The following is a 21,476-nucleotide window of genomic DNA, read 5'->3' on the forward strand; positions in this document are numbered from 1 at the left end:
CCCTCCTTATAGTGAGATACAGTGTGTGCCCTTCCTGTGAGACTGTGTGCCCTCCTTATGGTGAGATACAGTGTGTGCCCTTCCTGTGAGACTGTGTGCCCTCCTTATGGTGAGATACAGTGTGTGCCCTTCCTGTGAGACTATGTGCCCTCCTTATGGTGAGATACAGTGTGTGCACTTCCTGTGAGACTGTGTGCCCTCCTTATGGTGAGATACAGTGTGTGCCCTTCCTGTGAGACTATGTGCCCTCCTTATGGTGAGATACAGTGTGTGCCCTTCCTGTGAGACTGTGTGCCCTCCTTATGGTGAGATACAGTGTGTGTGCCCTTCCTGTCAGACTGTGTGCCCCCCTTATGGTGAGATACAGTGTGTGCCCTTCCTGTGAGACTGTGTGCCCTCCTTATGGTGAGATACAGTGTGTGCCCTTCCTGTGAGACTGTGTGCCCTCTGTATGGTGAGATACAGTGTGTGCCCTTCCTGTGAGACTGTGTGCCCTCCTTATGGTGAGATACAGTGTGTGCCCTTCCTGTGAGACTGTGTGCCCTCCTTATGGTGAGATACAGTGTGTGTGCCCTTCCTGTCAGACTGTGTGCCCTACTTATGGTGAGATACTGTGTGTGCCTTTCCTGTGAGACTGTGTGCCCTCCTTATGGTGAGATACAGTGTGTGCCCTTCCTGTGAGACTGTGTGCCCTCCTTATGGTGAGATACAGTGTGTGCCCTTCCTGTGAGACTGTGTGCCCTCCTTATGGTGAGATACAGTGTGTGCCCTTCCTGTGAGACTGTGTGCCCTCCTTATGGTGAGATACGGTGTGTGCCTTTCCTGTGAGACTGTGTGCCCTCCTTATGGTGAGATACAGTGTGTGTGCCCTTCCTGTGAGACTGTGTGCCCTCCTTATGGTGAGATACAGTGTGTGCCCTTCCTGTGAGACTGTGTGCCCTCCTTATGGTGAGATACTGGGTGTGCCCTCCTTATGGTGAGATACTTGGTGTGCCCTCCTTATGGTGATATACAGTGTGTGCCCTTCCTCTGAGACTGTGTGCCCTCCTTATGGTGAGATACAGTGTGTGCCCTCCTTATGGTGAGATACAGTGTGTGCCCTTCCTGTGAGACTGTGTGCTCTCCTTATGGTGAGATACAGTGTGTGCCCTTCCTGTGAGACTGTGTGCCCTCCTTATGGTGAGATACTGGGTGTGCCCTCCTTATGGTGAGATACTTGGTGTGCCCTCCTTATGGTGATATACAGTGTGTGCCCTTCCTGTGAGGACTGTGTGCCCTCCTTATGGTGAGATACTGGGTGTGCCCTCCTTATGGTGAGATACTTGGTGTGCCCTCCTTATGGTGATATACAGTGTGTGCCCTTCCTGTGAGACTGTGTGCCCTCCTTATGGTGAGATACAGTGTGTGCCCTCCTTATGGTGAGATACAGGTGTGTGCCCTCCTTATGGTGAGATACAGTGTGTGCCCTTCCTGTGAGACTGTGTGCCCTCCTTATGGTGAGATACAGTGTGTGCCCTCCTATGTGAGATACTGGTGTGCCCTCCTTATGGTGAGATACAGTGTGTGCCCTCCTATGGTGAGATCTGTGTGTGCCCTCCTTATGGTGAGATACAGTGTGTGCCCTTCCTATGGTGAGATACTGGGTGTGCCCTCCTTATGAGTGAGATACTTGGTGTGCCCTTCCTGAGAGACTGTGTGCCCTCCTTATGGTGAGATACAGTGTGTGCCCTTCCTGTGAGACTGTGTGCCCTCCTTATGGTGAGATACAGTGTGTGCCCTTCCTGTGAGACTGTGTGCCCTCCTTATGGTGAGATACAGTGTGTGCCCTTCCTGTGAGACTGTGTGCCCTCCTTATGGTGAGATACAGTGTGTGCCCTTCCTGTGAGACTGTGTGCCCTCCTTATGGTGAGATACTGTGTGTGCCCTTCCTGTGAGACTGTGTGCCCTCCTTATGTTGAGATACAGTGTGTGCCCTTCCTGTGAGACTGTGTGCCCCCCCTTATGGTGAGATACAGTGTGTGCCCTTCCTGTGAGACTGTGTGCCCTCCTTATGTGAGATACAGTGTGTGCCCCTTCCTGTGAGACTGTGTGCCCTCCTTATGGTGAGATACAGTGTGTGCCCTTCCTGTGAGACTGTGTGCCCTCCTTATGGTGAGATACAGATGTGTGCCCTTCCTGTGAACTGTTTGCCACTCCTTATTAGTAGATACAGTGTGTGCCCTTCCTGTGAGACTGTGTTGCCCTCCTTATGGTGGAATACAGTGTGTGCCCTTCCTGTGAGACGTGTTGTGCCCTCCTTATGGTGAGATACAGTGTGTGCCCTTCCCTGTGAGACTGTGTGCCCCCTTATGGTGAGATACAGGTTTGCCCATCCTATGGTGAGACAAGTGTGCCCTCCTTATGGTGAGATACAGTGTGTGCCCTGCTCTGGTGCGATACAGTGTGTGCCCTCCTTATGGTGAGTATACAAGTGTGTGCCCTCCTTATGGTGAGACTGTGTGCCCTCCTTATGGTGAGATACAGTGTGTGCCCTTCCTGTGAGACTGTGTGCCCTCCTTATGGTGAGATACAGTGTGTGCCCTTCCTGTGAGACTGTGTGCCCTCCTTATGGTGAGATACAGTGTGTGCCCTTCCTGTGAGACTGTGTGCCCTCCTTATGGTGAGATACAGTGTGTGCCCTTCCTGTGAGACTGTGTGCCCTCCTTATGGTGAGATACAGTGTGTGCCCTTCCTGTGAGACTGTGTGCCCTCCTTATGGTGAGATACAGTGTGTGCCCTTCCTGTGAGACTGTGTGCCCTCCTTATGGTGAGATACAGTGTGTGCCCTTCCTGTGAGACTGTGTGCCCTCCTTATGGTGAGATACAGTGTGTGCCCTTCCTGTGAGACTGTGTGCCCTCCTTATGGTGAGATACAGTGTGTGCCCTTCCTGTGAGACTGTGTGCCCTCCTTATGGTGAGATACAGTGTGTGCCCTTCCTGTGAGACTGTGTGCCCTCCTTATGGTGAGATACAGTGTGTGCCCTTCCTGTGAGACTGTGTGCCCTCCTTATGGTGAGATACAGTGTGTGCCCTTCCTGTGAGACTGTGTGCCCTCCTTATGGTGAGATACAGTGTGTGCCCTTCCTGTGAGACTGTGTGCCCTCCTTATGGTGAGATACAGTGTGTGCCCTTCCTGTGAGACTGTGTGCCCTCCTTATGGTGAGATACAGTGTGTGCCCTTCCTGTGAGACTGTGTGCCCTCCTTATGGTGAGATACAGTGTGTGCCCTTCCTGTGAGACTGTGTGCCCTCCTTATGGTGAGATACAGTGTGTGCCCTTCCTGTGAGACTGTGTGCCCCTCCTTATGGTGAGATACAGTGTGTGCCCTTCCTGTGAGACTGTGTGCCCTCCTTATGGTGAGATACAGTGTGTGCCCTTCCTGTGAGACTGTGTGCCCTCCTTATGGTGAGATACAGTGTGTGCCCTTCCTGTGAGACTGTGTGCCCTCCTTATGGTGAGATACAGTGTGTGCCCCTTATGGTGAGATACAGTGTGCGTGCCCTTCCTGTGAGACTGTGTGCCCTCCTTATGGTGAGATACAGTGTTGTGCCCTTCCTGTGAGACTGTGTGCCCTCCTTATGGTGAGATACAGTGTGTGCCCTTCCTGTGAGACTGTGTGCCCTCCTTATGGTGAGATACAGTGTGTGCCCTTCCTGTGAGACTGTGTGCCCTCCTTATGGTGAGATACAGTGTGTGCCTTTCCTGTGAGACTGTGTGCCCTCCTTATGGTGAGATACAGTGTGTGCCCTTCCTGTGAGACTGTGTGCCCTCCTTATGGTGAGATACAGTGGTGTGCCCTTCCTGTGAGACTGTTTGCCCTCCTTATGGTGAGATACAGTGTGTGCCCTTCCTGTGAGACTGTGTGCCCTCCTTATGGTGAGATACAGTGTGTGCCCTTCCTGTGAGACTGTGCTCTCCTTATGGTGAGATACAGTGGTGTGCCCTCCTTACTGGCCCTCCTATGGTGAATACAGTGTGTGCCCTTCCTGTGAGACTGTGTGCCCTCCTTATGGTGAGATACTGTGTGTGCCCTTCCTGTGAGACTGTGTGCCCTCCTTATGGTGAGATACAGTGTGTGCCCTTCCTGTGAGACTGTGTGCCCTCCTTATGGTGAGATACAGTGTGTGCCCTTCCTGTGAGACTGTGTGCCCTCCTTATGGTGAGATACAGTGTGTGCCCTTCCTGTGAGACTGTGTGCCCTCCTTATGGTGAGATACAGGTGTGTGCCCTTCCTGTGAGACTGTGTGCCCTCCTTATGGTGAGATACAGTGGTGTGCCCTTCCTGTGAGACTGTGTGCCCTCCTTATGGTGAGATACAGTGTGTGCCCTTCCTGTGAGACTGTGTGCCCTCCTTATGGTGAGATACAGTGTGTGCCCTTCCTGTGAGACTGTGTGCCCTCCTTATGGTGAGATACAGTGTGTGCCCTTCCTGTGAGACTGTGTGCCCTCCTTATGGTGAGATACAGTGTGTGCCCTTCCTGTGAGACTGTGTGCCCTCCTTATGGTGAGATACAGTGTGTGCCCTTCCTGTGAGACTGTGTGCCCTCCTTATGGTGAGATACAGTGTGTGCCCTTCCTGTGAGACTGTGTGCCCTCCTTATGGTGAGATACAGTGTGTGCCCTTCCTGTGAGACTGTGTGCCCTCCTTATGGTGAGATACAGTGTGTGCCCTTCCTGTGAGACTGTGTGCCCTCCTTATGGTGAGATACAGTGTGTGCCCTTCCTGTGAGACTGTGTGCCCTCCTTATGGTGAGATACAGTGGTGTGCCCTTCCTGTGAGACTGTGTGCCCTCCTTATGGTGAGATACAGTGTGTGCCCTTCCTGTGAGACTGTGTGCCCTCCTTATGGTGAGATACAGTGTGTGCCCTTCCTGTGAGACTGTGTGCCCTCCTTATGGTGAGATACAGTGTGTGCCCTTCCTGTGAGACTGTGTGCCCTCCTTATGGTGAGATACAGTGTGTGCCCTTCCTGTGAGACTGTGTGCCCTCCTTATGGTGAGATACAGTGTGTGCCCTTCCTGTGAGACTGTGTGCCCTCCTTATGGTGAGATACAGTGTGTGCCCTTCCTGTGAGACTGTGTGCCCTCCTTATGGTGAGATACAGTGTGTGCCCTTCCTGTGAGACTGTGTGCCCTCCTTATGGTGAGATACAGTGTGTGCCCTTCCTGTGAGACTGTGTGCCCTCCTTATGGTGAGATACAGTGTGTGCCCTTCCTGTGAGACTGTGTGCCCTCCTTATGGTGAGATACAGTGTGTGCCCTTCCTGTGAGACTGTGTGCCCTCCTTATGGTGAGATACAGTGTGTGCCCTTCCTGTGAGACTGTGTGCCCTCCTTATGGTGAGATACAGTGTGTGCCCTTCCTGTGAGACTGTGTGCCCTCCTTATGGTGAGATACAGTGTGTGCCCTTCCTGTGAGACTGTGTGCCCTCCTTATGGTGAGATACAGTGTGTGCCCTTCCTGTGAGACTGTGTGCCCTCCTTATGGTGAGATACAGTGTGTGCCCTTCCTGTGAGACTGTGTGCCCTCCTATGGTGAGATACAGTGTGTGCCCTTCCTGTGAGACTGTGTGCCCTCCTTATGGTGAGATACAGTGTGTGCCCTTCCTGTGAGACTGTGTGCCCTCCTTATGGTGAGATACAGTGTGTGCCCTTCCTGTGAGACTGTGTGCCCTCCTTATGGTGAGATACAGTGTGTGCCCTTCCTGTGAGACTGTGTGCCCTCCTTATGGTGAGATACAGTGTGTGCCCTTCCTGTGAGACTGTGTGCCCTCCTTATGGTGAGATACAGTGTGTGCCCTTCCTGTGAGACTGTGTGCCCTCCTTATGGTGAGATACAGTGTGTGCCCTTCCTGTGAGACTGTGTGCCCTCCTTATGGTGAGATACAGTGTGTGCCCTTCCTGTGAGACTGTGTGCCCTCCTTATGGTGAGATACAGTGTGTGCCCTTCCTGTGAGACTGTGTGCCCTCCTTATGGTGAGATACAGTGTGTGCCCTTCCTGTGAGACTGTGTGCCCTCCTTATGGTGAGATACGGTGTGTGCCTTTCCTGTGAGACTGTGTGCCCTCCTTATGGTGAGATACAGTGTGTGTGCCCTTCCTGTGAGACTGTGTGCCCTCCTTATGGTGAGATACAGTGTGTGCCCTTCCTGTGAGACTGTGTGCCCTCCTTATGGTGAGATACTGGGTGTGCCCTCCTTATGGTGAGATACTTGGTGTGCCCTCCTTATGGTGATATACAGTGTGTGCCCTTCCTCTGAGACTGTGTGCCCTCCTTATGGTGAGATACAGTGTGTGCCCTTCCTTATGGTGAGATACAGTGTGTGCCCTTCCTGTGAGACTGTGTGCTCTCCTTATGGTGAGATACAGTGTGTGCCCTTCCTGTGAGACTGTGTGCCCTCCTTATGGTGAGATACTGGGTGTGCCCTCCTTATGGTGAGATACTTGGTGTGCCCTCCTTATGGTGATATACAGTGTGTGCCCTTCCTGTGAGACTGTGTGCCCTCCTTATGGTGAGATACTGGGTGTGCCCTCCTTATGGTGAGATACTTGGTGTGCCCTCCTTATGGTGATATACAGTGTGTGCCCTTCCTGTGAGACTGTGTGCCCTCCTTATGGTGAGATACAGTGTGTGCCCTCCTTATGGTGAGATACAGTGTGTGCCCTCCTTATGGTGAGATACAGTGTGTGCCCTTCCTGTGAGACTGTGTGCTCTCCTTATGGTGAGATACAATGTGTGCCCTCCTTATGGTGAGATACAGGGTTTGCCCTCCTTATGGTGAGATACAGTGTGTGCCCTCCTTATGGTGAGATACAGTGTGTGCCCTCCTTATGGTGAGATACAGTGTGTGCCCTCCTTATGGTGAGATACTGGGTGTGCCCTCCTTATGATGAGATACTTGGTGTGCCCTTCCTGTGAGACTGTGTGCCCTCCTTATGGTGAGATACAGTGTGTGCCCTTCCTGTGAGACTGTGTGCCCTCCTTATGGTGAGATACAGTGTGTGCCCTTCCTGTGAGACTGTGTGCCCTCCTTATGGTGAGATACAGTGTGTGCCCTTCCTGTGAGACTGTGTGCCCTCCTTATGGTGAGATACAGTGTGTGCCCTTCCTGTGAGACTGTGTGCCCTCCTTATGGTGAGATACAGTGTGTGCCCTTCCTGTGAGACTGTGTGCCCTCCTTATGGTGAGATACAGTTTGTGCCCTTCCTGTGAGACTGTGTGCCCTCCTTATGGTGAGATACAGTGTGTGCCCTTCCTGTGAGACTGTGTGCCCTCCTTATAGTGAGATACAGTGTGTGCCCTTCCTGTGAGACTGTGTGCCCTCCTTATGGTGAGATACAGTGTGTGCCCTTCCTGTGAGACTGTGTGCCCTCCTTATGGTGAGATACAATGTGTGCCCTCCTTATGGTGAGATACAGTGTGTGCCCTTCCTGTGAGACTGTGTGCCCTCCTTATGGTGAGATACAGTGTGTGCCCTCCTTATGGTGAGATACAGTGTGTGCCCTCCTTATGGTGAGATACAGTGTGTGCCCTTCCTGTGAGACTGTGTGCCCTCCTTATGGTGAGATACAGGGTTTGCCCTCCTTATGGTGAGATACAGTGTGTGCCCTCCTTATGGTGAGATACAGTGTGTGCCCTCCTTATGGTGAGATACAGTGTGTGCCCTCCTTATGGTGAGATACAGTGTGTGCCCTCCTTATGGTGAGATACTGGGTGTGCCCTCCTTATGATGAGATACTTGGTGTGCCCTTCCTGTGAGACTGTGTGCCCTCCTTATGGTGAGATACAGTGTGTGCCCTTCCTGTGAGACTGTGTGCCCTCCTTATGGTGAGATACAGTGTGTGCCCTTCCTGTGAGACTGTGTGCCCTCCTTATGGTGAGATACAGTGTGTGCCCTTCCTGTGAGACTGTGTGCCCTCCTTATGGTGAGATACAGTGTGTGCCCTTCCTGTGAGACTGTGTGCCCTCCTTATGGTGAGATACAGTGTGTGCCCTTCCTGTGAGACTGTGTGCCCTCCTTATGGTGAGATACAGTTTGTGCCCTTCCTGTGAGACTGTGTGCCCTCCTTATGGTGAGATACAGTGTGTGCCCTTCCTGTGAGACTGTGTGCCCTCCTTATGCTGAGATACAGTGTGTGCCCTTCCTGTGAGACTGTGTGCCCTCCTTATGGTGAGATACAGTGTGTGCCCTTCCTGTGAGACTGTGTGCCCTCCTTATGGTGAGATACAGTGTGTGCCCTTCCTGTGAGACTGTGTGCCCTCCTTATAGTGAGATACAGTGTGTGCCTTTCCTGTGAGACTGTGTGCCCTCCTTATGGTGAGATACAGTGTGTGCCCTTCCTGTGAGACTGTGTGCCCTCCTTATGGTGAGATACAGTGTGTGCCCTTCCTGTGAGACTGTGTGCCCTCCTTATGGTGAGATACAGTGTGTGCCCTTCCTGTGAGACTGTGTGCCCTCCTTATGGTGAGATACAGTGTGTGCCCTTCCTGTGAGACCGTGTGCCCTCCTTATGGTGAGATACAGTGTGTGTGCCCTTCCTGTGAGACTGTGTGCCCTCCTTATGGTGAGATACAGTGTGTGCCCTTCCTGTGAGACCGTGTGCCCTCCTTATGGTGAGATACAGTGTGTGTGCCCTTCCTGTGAGACTGTGTGCCCTCCTTATGGTGAGATACAGTGTGTGCCCTTCCTGTGAGACCGTGTGCCCTCCTTATGGTGAGATACAGTGTGTGCCCTTCCTGTGAGACTGTTTGCCCTCCTTATGGTGAGATACAGTGTGTGCCCTTCCTGTGAGACTGTGTGCCCTCCTTATGGTGAGATACAGTGTGTGCCCTTCCTGTGAGACTGTGTGCCCTCCTTATGGTGAGATACAGTGTGTGTGCCCTTCCTGTGAGACTGTGTGCCCTCCTTATGGTGAGATACAGTGTGTGCCCTTCCTGTGAGACTGTGTGCCCTCCTTATGGTGAGATACAGTGTGTGCCCTTCCTGTGAGACTGTGTGCCCTCCTTATGGTGAGATACGGTGTGTGCCTTTCCTGTGAGACTGTGTGCCCTCCTTATGGTGAGATACAGTGTGTGTGCCCTTCCTGTGAGACTGTGTGCCCTCCTTATGGTGAGATACAGTGTGTGCCCTTCCTGTGAGACTGTGTGCCCTCCTTATGGTGAGATACTGGGTGTGCCCTCCTTATGGTGATATACAGTGTGTGCCCTTCCTCTGAGACTGTGTGCCCTCCTTATGGTGAGATACAGTGTGTGCCCTCCTTATGGTGAGATACAGTGTGTGCCCTTCCTGTGAGACTGTGTGCTCTCCTTATGGTGATATACAGTGTGTGCCCTTCCTGTGAGACTGTGTGCCCTCCTTATGGTGAGATACAGTGTGTGCCCTCCTTATGGTGAGATACAGTGTGTGCCCTCCTTATGGTGAGATACAGTGTGTGCCCTTCCTGTGAGACTGTGTGCTCTCCTTATGGTGAGATACAATGTGTGCCCTCCTTATGGTGAGATACAGGGTTTGCCCTCCTTATGGTGAGATACAGTGTGTGCCCTTCCTGTGAGACTGTGTGCCCTCCTTATGGTGAGATACAGTGTGTGCCCTTCCTGTGAGACTGTGTGCCCTCCTTATGGTGAGATACAGTGTGTGCCCTTCCTGTGAGACTGTGTGCCCTCCTTATGGTGAGATACAGTGTGTGCCCTTCCTGTGAGACTGTGTGCCCTCCTTATGGTGAGATACAGTTTGTGCCCTTCCTGTGAGACTGTGTGCCCTCCTTATGGTGAGATACAGTGTGTGCCCTTCCTGTGAGACTGTGTGCCCTCCTTATAGTGAGATACAGTGTGTGCCCTTCCTGTGAGACTGTGTGCCCTCCTTATGGTGAGATACAGTGTGTGCCCTTCCTGTGAGACTGTGTGCCCTCCTTATGGTGAGATACAGTGTGTGCCTTTCCTGTGAGACTGTGTGCCCTCCTTATGGTGAGATACAGTGTGTGTGCCCTTCCTGTGAGACTGTGTGCCCTCCTTATGGTGAGATACAGTGTGTGCCCTTCCTGTGAGACTGTGTGCCCTCCTTATGGTGAGATACTGGGTGTGCCCTCCTTATGGTGAGATACTTGGTGTGCCCTCCTTATGGTGATATACAGTGTGTGCCCTTCCTCTGAGACTGTGTGCCCTCCTTATGGTGAGATACAGTGTGTGCCCTCCTTATGGTGAGATACAGTGTGTGCCCTTCCTGTGAGACTGTGTGCTCTCCTTATGGTGATATACAGTGTGTGCCCTTCCTGTGAGACTGTGTGCCCTTCCTGTGAGACTGTGTGCCCTCCTTATGGTGATATACAGTGTGTGCCCTTCCTGTGAGACTGTGTGCCCTCCTTATGGTGAGATACAGTGTGTGCCCTCCTTATGGTGAGATACAGTGTGTGCCCTCCTTATGGTGAGATACAGTGTGTGCCCTTCCTGTGAGACTGTGTGCTCTCCTTATGGTGAGATACAATGTGTGCCCTCCTTATGGTGAGATACAGGGTTTGCCCTCCTTATGGTGAGATACAGTGTGTGCCCTCCTTATGGTGAAATACTGGGTGTGCCCTCCTTATGATGAGATACTTGGTGTGCCCTCCTTATGGTGAGATACTTGGTGTGCCCTCCTTATGGTGAGATACAGTGTGTGCCCTCCTTATGGTGAGATACTGGGTTTGCCCTCCTTATGGTGAGATACTTGGTGTGCCCTCCTTATGGTGAGATACTTGGTGTGCCCTCCTTATGGTGAGATACTTGGTGTGCCCTCCTTATGGTGAGATACTTGGTGTGCCCTCCTTATGGTGAGATACAGTGTGTGCCCTCCTTATGGTGAGATACTGGGTTTGCCCTCCTTATGGTGAGATACTTGGTGTGCCCTCCTTATGGTGAGATACTTGGTGTGCCCTCCTTATGGTGAGATGCAGTGTGTGCCCTTTCTTGGAAACTGTATGCCGCTCAGTGTGCCCACTCTTGGTGAAATAATCAGGGTTAGCACAAGCAATGTTTTTGCATATCCCAGCAGACCACTAATTTGCTTTTCTTCACAGACATCTAAGGATGACCTCCTCCTTACTGATTTTGAGGGAGCCTTGAAATTCTTCCGGGTTCAGCTTCCAAAACGCTATCGCTCTGAGGATAATGCCAAGCGGCTCATGGAGCTGGCCTGCAGCCTAAAGGTGCGACAAAAATAATTTACCTGTCTCTTTGTCTTTTTAAGTATATTTTTATACTTTAACAATAATCAGGACAATGTTATTATTATTATTAGATTTTATTTATGAAGCGCCAACATATTCCGCAGCGCTGTCCATGGGTACAATTCATTTAAATAAAACAAGACTTGTAAGATACAGGACAAACAAACACATACAGGAGGGATTGAGGGCCCTATTCCCGTGGGAACTTACAATCTAGAAGTCAATGTTAATAGAGCAACAGAATAAAAGTCAAATAACATATGCATAAAAGTTCACATGACACGTCCAAAAATTTTAGGGAGCATGTGACAAAGTTTATACAATATGGACAATATTTACCTGTAACAGGGCATTGCATATGGCTTTTATTTTTATACTGTATTGTCAATTTCTCAATAAAGCTTATTTAAAAAAAAAAAGAAAAAACATCTATTATGCATATGAAAGGACAGCATTTACACAGCAGAATTATTTTTATTCTTAAAATGGAGAGAGTCCATAGCTGCATTTATTACTTTTGGGAAATACAGAACCTGGCCACCACCAGCCAAAAGGCTTAAATACCTCCCCCACTTCCCTCATCCCCCAGTCATTCTTTGCCTTTCATCACAGGAGGTTGGCAGAGAAGTGTCAGAAGATTACGGAGTGGTCTCTTATGGAGGGTAGTACTCTTCTGTCAGCCTCTCAGTGAGAGCATGGATGAAAGTTAGAGTCCAGTGATGCAGGGAGAGTCTTTCTGCAAAACCATCCCGATTCATAGTAACAGCTCCATAAGCAATCAGCGTTGACGAGTTTCCCTGCCTGCTTTCTTCACTCAAGTCCATGTCAGAGGCAACGCTACTATCTGTCAAACTTGAAGGTCCGTGTTACTGTTCCACGGCTTAGATTCCAGTAAGATCATTTCATTTTCCTTTTCATTGTGGGAATGTAATGTAATGATAGAAGACAGGGTCTCAGTGGGACTCCTTTATCTTTATGAAATCAAGGGTTAATATCTCCTGAGAGGGGTTATTGAACACTGGGGGACTTTAATCATGTTTGTTATGTGATTTTGTCTGCTTATGTGTAGAGATGGCTATTTCAGAGCATACAGGTTTTTGTTCTCGAGCTGCTCAGTTTCAGTAGACTGGCACACTTTTTCTTGGGCCTACATGTTGCACCTCCATATTCCTGACCGTGTGTCGGTGGAGAGACCGGTTCTTTACTTGTCTCGGTCATAGGAGGTGGTGAGTGCCCCAGCCATTGGGGGTGTGAGGTGCCAGTTATTTTTATCAATAATTTAATCAGTCAGAGTTATGGAGGATTCTGATTTTTCAGAGAAGAATTTCTCTGATTCAGATTCTTTAACCTGCGTAGATTGTGGGGAGGCCCGGGTTATCCAGCCCAATCAATTATGTTCCGTATGCCGTAATAGAGCGCTCTCTTCCCCCAATGGGGAGACAGAGTCTGCTGAGCCGTCAGCCTCTGAGGATTCTGTGTTCTGTGAGGTGCGTTCCCTAAGTTCTTATTTTCCTACACAGGCAGTTGTCCCATATACCGTTACCCCTTCTCCGGAAGGAGGTTATTTCCACCAGAGGTTATTGCACGGTTTCGCATGGCCATATATCTTTAGCATTGGCGCACTTACATCTTGCTGATTGCAAGCGAAGAGCTCATCCGTGTCCTCTTAACCTGGGTGCATCAGGTGAGGGACTGATTGTATTGGATATTTCCCCTGGGGAAGCGGTTCCCTCTGAGGCTTCAGGGGTACAGCCTTCAAGGTCACAGCCTTCAGGGTCGGGGTCTTCAGATGCCCCGTCGGAGGTGAATCTTGCCTTTAGATTCAGAATGGTGCGCCTGCGTGTACTGCTGAGACATGTATTGGAGGGTTTGGAGGATCCCAGTCCTGACTTATCAACGGATCCTCAGTCTTCTGAATCGGATAGTGAACAGCGCTAGACGAGTGGACGGATGAGGATCCTACTCCTAGTCGTCTTGTTTGTGTATCTAATCCCAGTTCTGAGCTCTTGAGGAAGCAGTTTTCTGAGAGGCTGGCCCTGTTAGTGTTTCCATTCCGTCTTGGCGTTCACCTGCGGGTGCTGCCTAATTTCTTTTGATCCGGTTAGGATGTGTTTTATTTCTTCTATTTCCAGAGCTCGAGACTGTTATTAACGTTTCCTTTTAAGGAAACTTTTTCTTTTGTAGGATTTTGGTACAGACGATTTTATGGTCACGATAGATGTTGCTTCCGGCGGAAGTTTACAAAAAAAAAAATTATAATTTTTAGGAGACAATGTTTAAGCCTCAGAGCTTATTTGTCTATCGTTTGTTTATTAGTCTAGCCCTGCTAGGGTTTAGAACTTTCAGTGGACTCTTGAACAGTTCTGTCGTATCCTGGACATCAGGTTAGTCCTGGTTGGACACTAGTTCACTCTGTTCTTTGAGGTTTCTATCAGACACGTTGTATCCTGGGTTACAGGCTGGTCCTGTTTGGGTACTAAGTTTGCTTACTTCTTGTTAAAAGGTTGTTTTCTTGTTTCTACAAGCTATAGGAGGCCCTGCTATCCTAGATGTCAGGCTGGTCCTACTTATTTCATCTTGGAGGGGCGTCCGATGTTTGATTCGTTCTCAGTCCTAAGTGCCTTGTCCCTACATAGCTAGCATAGTTAGCTTGGATTACGAATCCTGCTATGACAGTATATTTGTAGTTCCTGAGGTCCTTTGGACAGGAGCTAGAGTTCTCCCTTTTCGAGAGGGATCAGATGACTTCAGGGAGATCTTAAGTACCTGATGTAGGGGGTAATTTTTTTCCTCTCTTATGGTACTCCATTGTGGATTGAATTGTCCTTTTTGGTTCCGATCTCCTTAGGCAGTGCTTCTCTTTTTTGAGGATTGCTGTATTTTCGCTTCCCCTTGCCTTTAGGAAAGGCTTTCCTGTCATCTGGTTGAGAAGACCCGGTTCTTCTGGACCATTTTTCTTGTAGTACCCTCCTTTTGATCCTATATACTTGGGAATCTGAGGGATTGTTATGCAGTCTCTTTTGCCGTCGCATGATGGGAGTTTTAGGATGCTTGTTCATTCGTCTATTCCTTGAGCTTTGGCGGGTTGATCCAGACTGGATCTTTAGAGATTGCCATATTCTCTCAAACAGGGATTAATTTCTAAGGTTTGAGTTCGGATCTCTTTTGGGTCATACCTTGTCTTCGGACTTGGTGTTATCCTAGAAGCCCTTTTGAAGCTGAGTGCACAGTCTCTGGGATACAACATGAGAGATCAGGGTTCAAGACCCATGGGGGCTTGGCTGTGATTGCATCAACTCTCGTGCAATTTAATTTTCAGCTGGAGTAACTTGTGGTTGTTCCACAAGTTTTCTTGGTTTTGTTCCGGCTCCTGGTTCTGGGTGTCCAGTTTTTAACCCAGTCCTTGTTTTTGACTTGGCATTTTGATTAATCTGGGTTCCAAATTTTCATAGACTTTGGATCTGTCCGGCGTCCAGGAACAGGCTTGGTTTCCTGGTTCCAGGGAATTCTCCTTGTTCCTACTGGGGCGGTTCCTTTTCTCTCTTCCTGAGAAATGGAGGAAGTTTTTCCTGTGAAATTCTCTACTGGAGTCTTCCTGGGTTTTCTTAGATTTCCTTTTATTTGGAAGGATCTGTTTTACTGTGTCTATCCAGTTGGCTCACCCTGAGGTGATTTTCCTCATCTGACTCTAGGAGCTTAATTGGCTTGAGGGTCTCTCTTTGCTGAGTGTACCTTCCCTTTGAGTTTCTGAAGAGAAATGAGGATAGGTATCCTTGAACCCGAGCTAGTCTCTCCGGTATTGGTGCCTCCTTTCCTTCTTCTTTTCCTTAGGAAATTTTGGCGGGAGATTCGTTATCTGATCTCCGGGCCTTGTCGATGCTGGGACTTTTTAGTCCCCCTTGTCTTTTTGGACCTTGCCAGTTGCTTCTGGGAAGGGTAAGTTCGTTCGGAGTAGGGGTCAGGGACTCTGACTGCTCTGTTTGGGCATCGACCACGTATCAGGAATCCTGAGTGCTCCTTCCTTAGGTTGGGCGACTTTGCAGGGGATTCGGTTGATATGGAACCGCTGGTTCTTCATTTTTGGTCAGGGTGTCATCCTCCCTTACCCTGTTTTCTAGTAGGAGGGAGTTGGGCCACCCTGCTTTCTGAGTTTTTCTCTTGTTCCTTTCCAGGAAGATCCTGGTGCAGGTTTGCTAGCTTTGTGGTTGGCTAGTTGTTACTGTATGACTTGACGTTTAACATAACTGCCTATTGTTGGAAGCCGGTGGCTTTCGTTTGTGGCATCTCGGACTTTGCTATTCTATCCCTGTTCTGCTCCTGGAGTTTCTGACCTACGAGTGTTCAGTTTCTATGTGCCAGATGGCTGTCTGTGGTCAAGGTAGTTATGTTCTACCTTTTTGTCCTTCTAGGACTTCGGTTCTGGTTAAGGCTTTTCTTTGGTTCCTTGGGATCCATGTAGGAGGTGGTCTGAAATGTTTCCTTTCTTTGTTCTCCTCCGTTGGTAGAGTATTCTCTCCAGGGTTTTGTCCTCTTGTGGCCTTGTAGTCCGCTCCTTTTCGAGTTATGCTAGGGGCTTCTCTCTCTGTTGGTCCTTGAGTTTTCGGGGATTGTTTCTGGAGTCCTTTTGGACTCTCTTATAGGATTCTTTCTTTCTTCTCGTTAGGGAGAATGTGGTGTGGGGAGTTTGTCTTTTCCCTTGCCATTGATCATAGAGAGGGTTTATTTTTTCTGTGCTTGTAGACAGTGGGGCTCTTGTCTCCTCAGAGGTTTTTGTGTTCAGTTGAGTCCAGTGTTAGGAGTGATCTCTATTAGGGATCCATATGGCTCTAATTGTTGGGCTGTTACTTGGTCCTCTTCACATTTTTATTCCTTCTGCTTCTGATTGAAGTAGTTTTTAGTCGGGTGTCTGGGTCGTAGCAGGCTGTGGTGCCCTCAGAAAAGGCCGCCTTTTTTGGTCCCGTCCGTTTGAATTTAGTGTCCTCTATAGCTTGGGTATTGATTAACCAAAAGTAATGAATGCAGCTGTGGTCTCTCCCCGTTTTAAGAAGAAAAACTTAAATTATGCTTAACAGATCATTTTCTTTTCTTCTGTACAGGGAGAGCCCACAGCTCCCCGCCCATATTTTTTTCTGTGGGCTGCCTTAAAGTATTTTTTCTTTCTAATGACACGGTGAGTCCATGGGATCATCCATTACTGTTGGGAATACCGATCCTTACCAGCAGGAGGAGGAAAAGAGCACCAAAGCAAACCTTTTAAGTATCACTACCCTTCCCACAAACCCCAGTCATTCTCTTTGCCTTAGGTGCATGGAGGAGGTAAATGTTCTTAAGTTCTATTTGCAGGCTACGACGGACTTTCGTCAGTCTTCTTCCTTGTTTGTTTGCTTTTCTGGAAAACGTAAGGGTAAGAAAGCTACTGACACTTTTCTTTCATGTAATTAGCAAGAGTCCATGAGCTAGTGACGTATGAGATATACATTCCTACCAGGAGGGGCAAAGTTTCCCAAACCTCAAAATGCCTATAAATACACCCCTCACCACACCCACAAATCAGTTTTACAGGGATGTGAGGAGAGTATTGCCTATTTGAATTCAATGATCTCCTTCTACGGGGTCTATTTCATAGGTTCTCTGTTATCGGTCGTAGAGATTCATCTCTTACCTCCCTTTTCAGATCGACGATATACTCTTATATATACCATTACCTCTACTGATTCTCGTTTCAGTACTGGTTTGGCTTTCTACTACATGTAGATGAGTGTCCTAGGGTAAGTAAGTCTTATTTTCTGTGACACTCTAAGCTATGGTTGGGCACTTTTATATAAAGTTCTAAATATATGTATTCAAACATTTATTTGCCTTGACTCAGGATGTTCAACGTTCCTTATTTCAGACAGTCAGTTTCATATTTGGGATAATGCATATGAATAAATCAATTTTTTTCTTACCTTAAAATTTGACTTTTTTCCCTGTGGGCTGTTAGGCTCGCGGGGGCTGAAAATGCTTCATTTTATTGCGTCATTCTTGGCGTGGACTTTTTTGGCGCAAATTTTTTTTTCTGTTTCCGGCATCATACGTGTCGCCGGAAGTTGCGTCATTTTTGACGTTTTTTTGCGCCAAAAGTGTTGGCGTTCCGGATGTGGCGTCATTTTTGTCGCAAAAAGCATTTAGGCGCCAGATAATGTGGGCGTCTTTTTTGGCGCTAAAAAATATGGGCGTCACTATTGTCTCCACATTATTTAAGTCTCATTATTTATTGCTTCTGGTTGCTAGAAGCTTGTTCACTGGCATTTTTTCCCATTCCTGAAACTGTCATTTAAGGAATTTGATCAATTTTGCTTTATATGTTGTTTTTTCTATTACATATTGCAAGATGTCCCAGATTGACACTGAGTCAGAAGATACTTCTGGAAAAACGCTGCCTGGTGCTGGATCTACCAAAGTTAAGTGTATCTGCTGTAAACTTGTGGTATCTGTTCCTCCAGCTGTTGTTTGTAATGAATGTCATGACAAACTTGTTAATGCAGATAATATTTCCTTTAGTAATGTTACATTACCTGTTGCTGTTCCGTCAACATCTAATACTCAGAGTGTTCCTGTTAACATAAGAGATTTTGTTTCTAAATCCATTAAGAAGGCTATGTCTGTTATTCCTCCTTCTAGTAAACGTAAAAGGTCTTTTAAAACTTCTCATTTTTCAGATGAATTTTTAAATGAACATCATCATTCTGATTCTGATAATGGTTCCTCTGGTTCAGAGGATTCTGTCTCAGAGATTGATGCTGATAAATCTTCATATTTATTCAAAATGGAATTTATTCGTTCTTTACTTAAAGAAGTCTTAATTGCATTTGAAATAGAGGATTCTGGTCCTCTTGATACTAAATCTAAACGTTTAAATAAGGTTTTTAAATCTCCTGTTGTTATTCCAGAAGTTTTTCCTGTCCCTGATGCTATTTCTGAAGTAATCTCCAGGGAATGGAATAATTTGGGTAATTCATTTACTCCTTCTAAACGTTTTAAGCAATTATATCCTGTGCCATCTGACAGATTAGAATTTTGGGACAAAATCCCTAAAGTTGATGGGGCTGTCTCTACTCTTGCTAAACGTACTACTATTCCTACGGCAGATAGTACTTCCTTTAAGGATCCTTTAGATAGGAAGATTGAATCCTTTCTAAGAAAAGCTTACATATGTTCAGGTAATCTTCTTAGACCTGCTATATCTTTAGCGGATGTTGCTGCAGCTTCAACTTTTTGGTTAGAAGCTTTAGCGCAACAAGTAACAGATCATAATTCTCATAGCATTGTTAATCTTCTTCAACATGCTAATAATTTTATTTGTGATGCCATCTTTGATATCATTAGAGTTGATGTCAGGTATATGTCTCTAGCTATTTTAGCTAGAAGAGCTTTATGGCTTAAAACTTGGAATGCTGATATGTCTTCTAAGTCAACTTTTCTTTCCCTTTCTTTCCAGGGTAATAAATTATTTGGTTCTCAGTTGGATTCTATTATCTCAACTGTTACTGGAGGGAAAGGAACTTTTTTACCACAGGATAAAAAATCTAAAGGTAAATTTAGGTCTAATAATCGTTTTTGTTCCTTTCGTCACAATAAGGAACAAAAGCCTGATCCTTCACCCACAGGAGCGGTATCAGTTTGGAAACCATCTCCAGTCTGGAATAAATCCAAGCCTTTTAGAAAACCAAAGCCAGCTCCCAAGTCCACATGAAGGTGCGGCCCTCATTCCAGCTCAGCTGGTAGGGGGCAGATTACGATTTTTCAAAGAAATTTGGATCAATTCAATTCACAATCTTTGGATTCAAAACATTGTTTCAGAAGGGTACAGAATTGGCTTCAAGATAAGGCCTCCTGCAAAGAGATTTTTTCTTTCCCGTGTCCCAGTAAATCCAGCGAAGGCTCAAGCATTTCTGAAATGTGTTTCAGATCTAGAGTTGGCTGGAGTAATTATGCCAGTTCCAGTTCTGGAACAGGGGCTGGGGTTTTATTCAAATCTCTTCATTGTACCAAAGAAGGAGAATTCCTTCAGACCAGTTCTGGATCTAAAAATATTGAATCGTTATGTAAGGATACCAACATTCAAAATGGTAACTATAAGGACTATCCTGCCTTTTGTTCAGCAAGGGCATTATATGTCCACAATAGATTTACAGGATGCATATCTGCATATTCCGATTCATCCAGATCACTATCAGTTTCTGAGATTCTCTTTCCTGGACAAGCATTACCAGTTTGTGGCTCTGCCGTTTGGCCTAGCAACAGCTCCAAGAATTTTTACAAAGGTTCTCGGTGCCCTTCTGTCTGTAATCAGAGAACAGGGTATTGTGGTATTTCCTTATTTGGACGATATCTTGGTACTTGCTCAGTCTTCACATTTAGCAGAATCTCATACGAATCGACTTGTGTTGTTTCTTCAAGATCATGGTTGGAGGATCAATTTACCGAAAAGTTAATTGATTCCTCAGACAAGGGTAACCTTTTTAGGTTTCCAGATAGATTCAGCGTCCATGACTCTGTCTCTGACATACAAGAGACGTCTAAAATTGATCTCAGCTTGTCGAAACCTTCAATCACAATCATTCCCTTCGGTAGCCTTATGCATGGAAATTCTAGGTCTTATGACTGCTGCATCGGACGCGATCCCCTTTGCTCGTTTTCACATGCGACCCCTTCAGCTCTGTATGCTGAACCAGTGGTGCAGGGATTACACAAAGATATCTCAATTAATATCTTTAAAACAGATTTACGACACTCTCTGACGTGGTGGACAGATCACCATCGTTTAGTTCAGGGGGCTTCTTTTGTTCTTCCGACCTGGACTGTAATTTCAACAGATGCAAGTCTGACAGGTTGGGGAGCTGTTTGGGGGTCTCTGACAGCACAAGGGGTTTGGGAATCTCAGGAGGTGAGGTTACCAATCAATATTTTGGAACTCCGTGCAATTTTCAGAGCTCTTCAGTCATGGCCTCTTCTAAAGAGAGAATCGTTCATTTGTTTTCAGACAGACAATGTCACAACTGTGGCATACATCAATCATCAAGGAGGGACTCACAGTCCTCTGGCTATGAAAGAAGTATCTCGAATACTGGTATGGGTGGAATCCAGCTCCTGTCTAGTTTCTGCGGTTCATATCCCAGGTATAGACAATTGGGAAGCGGATTATCTCAGTCGCCAAACGTTACATCCGGGCGAATGGTCTCTTCACCCAGAGGTATTTCTTCAAATTGTTCAAATGTGGGGACTTCCAGAAATAGATCTGATGGCTTCTCATCTAAACAAGAAACTTTCCAGGGATCCTCAAGCAGAAGCAGTGGATGCATTGTCACTTCCTTGGAAGTATCATCCTGCCTATATCTTTCCGCCTCTAGTTCTTCTTCCAAGAGTAATCTCCAAGATTCTGAAGGAATGCTCGTTTGTTCTGCTGGTGGCTCCAGCATGGCCTCACAGGTTTTGGTATGCGGATATAGTCCGGATGGCCTCTTGCCAACCGTGGACTCTTCCGTTAAGACCAGACCTTCTGTCACAAGGTCCTTTTTTCCATCAGGATCTCAAATCCTTAAATTTAAAGGTATGGAGATTGAACGCTTGATTCTTAGTCAAAGAGGTTTCTCTGACTCTGTGATTAATACTATGTTACAGGCTCGTAAATCTGTATCTAGGAAGATATATTATAGAGTCTGGAAGACTTACATTTCTTGGTGTCTTTCTCATCATTTTTCCTGGCATTCTTTTAGAATTCCGAGAATTTTACAGTTTCTTCAGGATGGTTTGGATAAAGGTTTGTCTGCAAGTTCCTTGAAAGGACAAATCTCTGCTCTTTCTGTTCTTTTTCACAGAAAGATTGCTAATCTTCCTGATATTCATTGTTTTGTACAAGCTTTGGTTCGTATAAAACCTGTCATTAAGTCAATTTCTCCTCCTTGGAGTTTGAATTTGGTTCTGGGGGCTCTTCAAGCTCCTCCTTTTGAACCTATGCATTCATTGGACATTAAATTACTTTCTTGGAAAGTTTTGTTTCTTTTGGCCATCTCTTCTGCCAGAAGAGTTTCTGAATTATCTGCTCTTTCTTGTGAGTCTCCTTTTCTGATTTTTCATCAGGATAAGGCGGTGTTGCGAACTTCTTTTAAATTTTTACCTAAGGTTGTGAATTCTAACAACATTAGTAGAGAAATTGTGGTTCCTTCATTATGTCCTAATCCTAAGAATTCTAAGGA

At 47.1% G+C, this 21,476-nt stretch overlaps 1 protein-coding gene across 1 annotated transcript in view; it reads left to right on the forward strand.

The window, feature by feature from the left end:
* The window catches only part of RABGAP1 (RAB GTPase activating protein 1), an 831,375-nt gene that overhangs the window by 723,372 nt on the left and 86,527 nt on the right, over positions 1–21,476 (forward strand). Inside the window, exon 17 of the mRNA XM_053696166.1 lies at positions 11,089–11,217. Coding sequence (XP_053552141.1) covers positions 11,089–11,217 — 129 coding nt within the window. The remainder of the gene's footprint in view (positions 1–11,088; positions 11,218–21,476) is intronic.

Source organism: Bombina bombina, chromosome 12, assembly GCF_027579735.1.
Source record: "Bombina bombina isolate aBomBom1 chromosome 12, aBomBom1.pri, whole genome shotgun sequence".
NCBI classification, from domain to species: domain Eukaryota; kingdom Metazoa; phylum Chordata; class Amphibia; order Anura; family Bombinatoridae; genus Bombina; species Bombina bombina.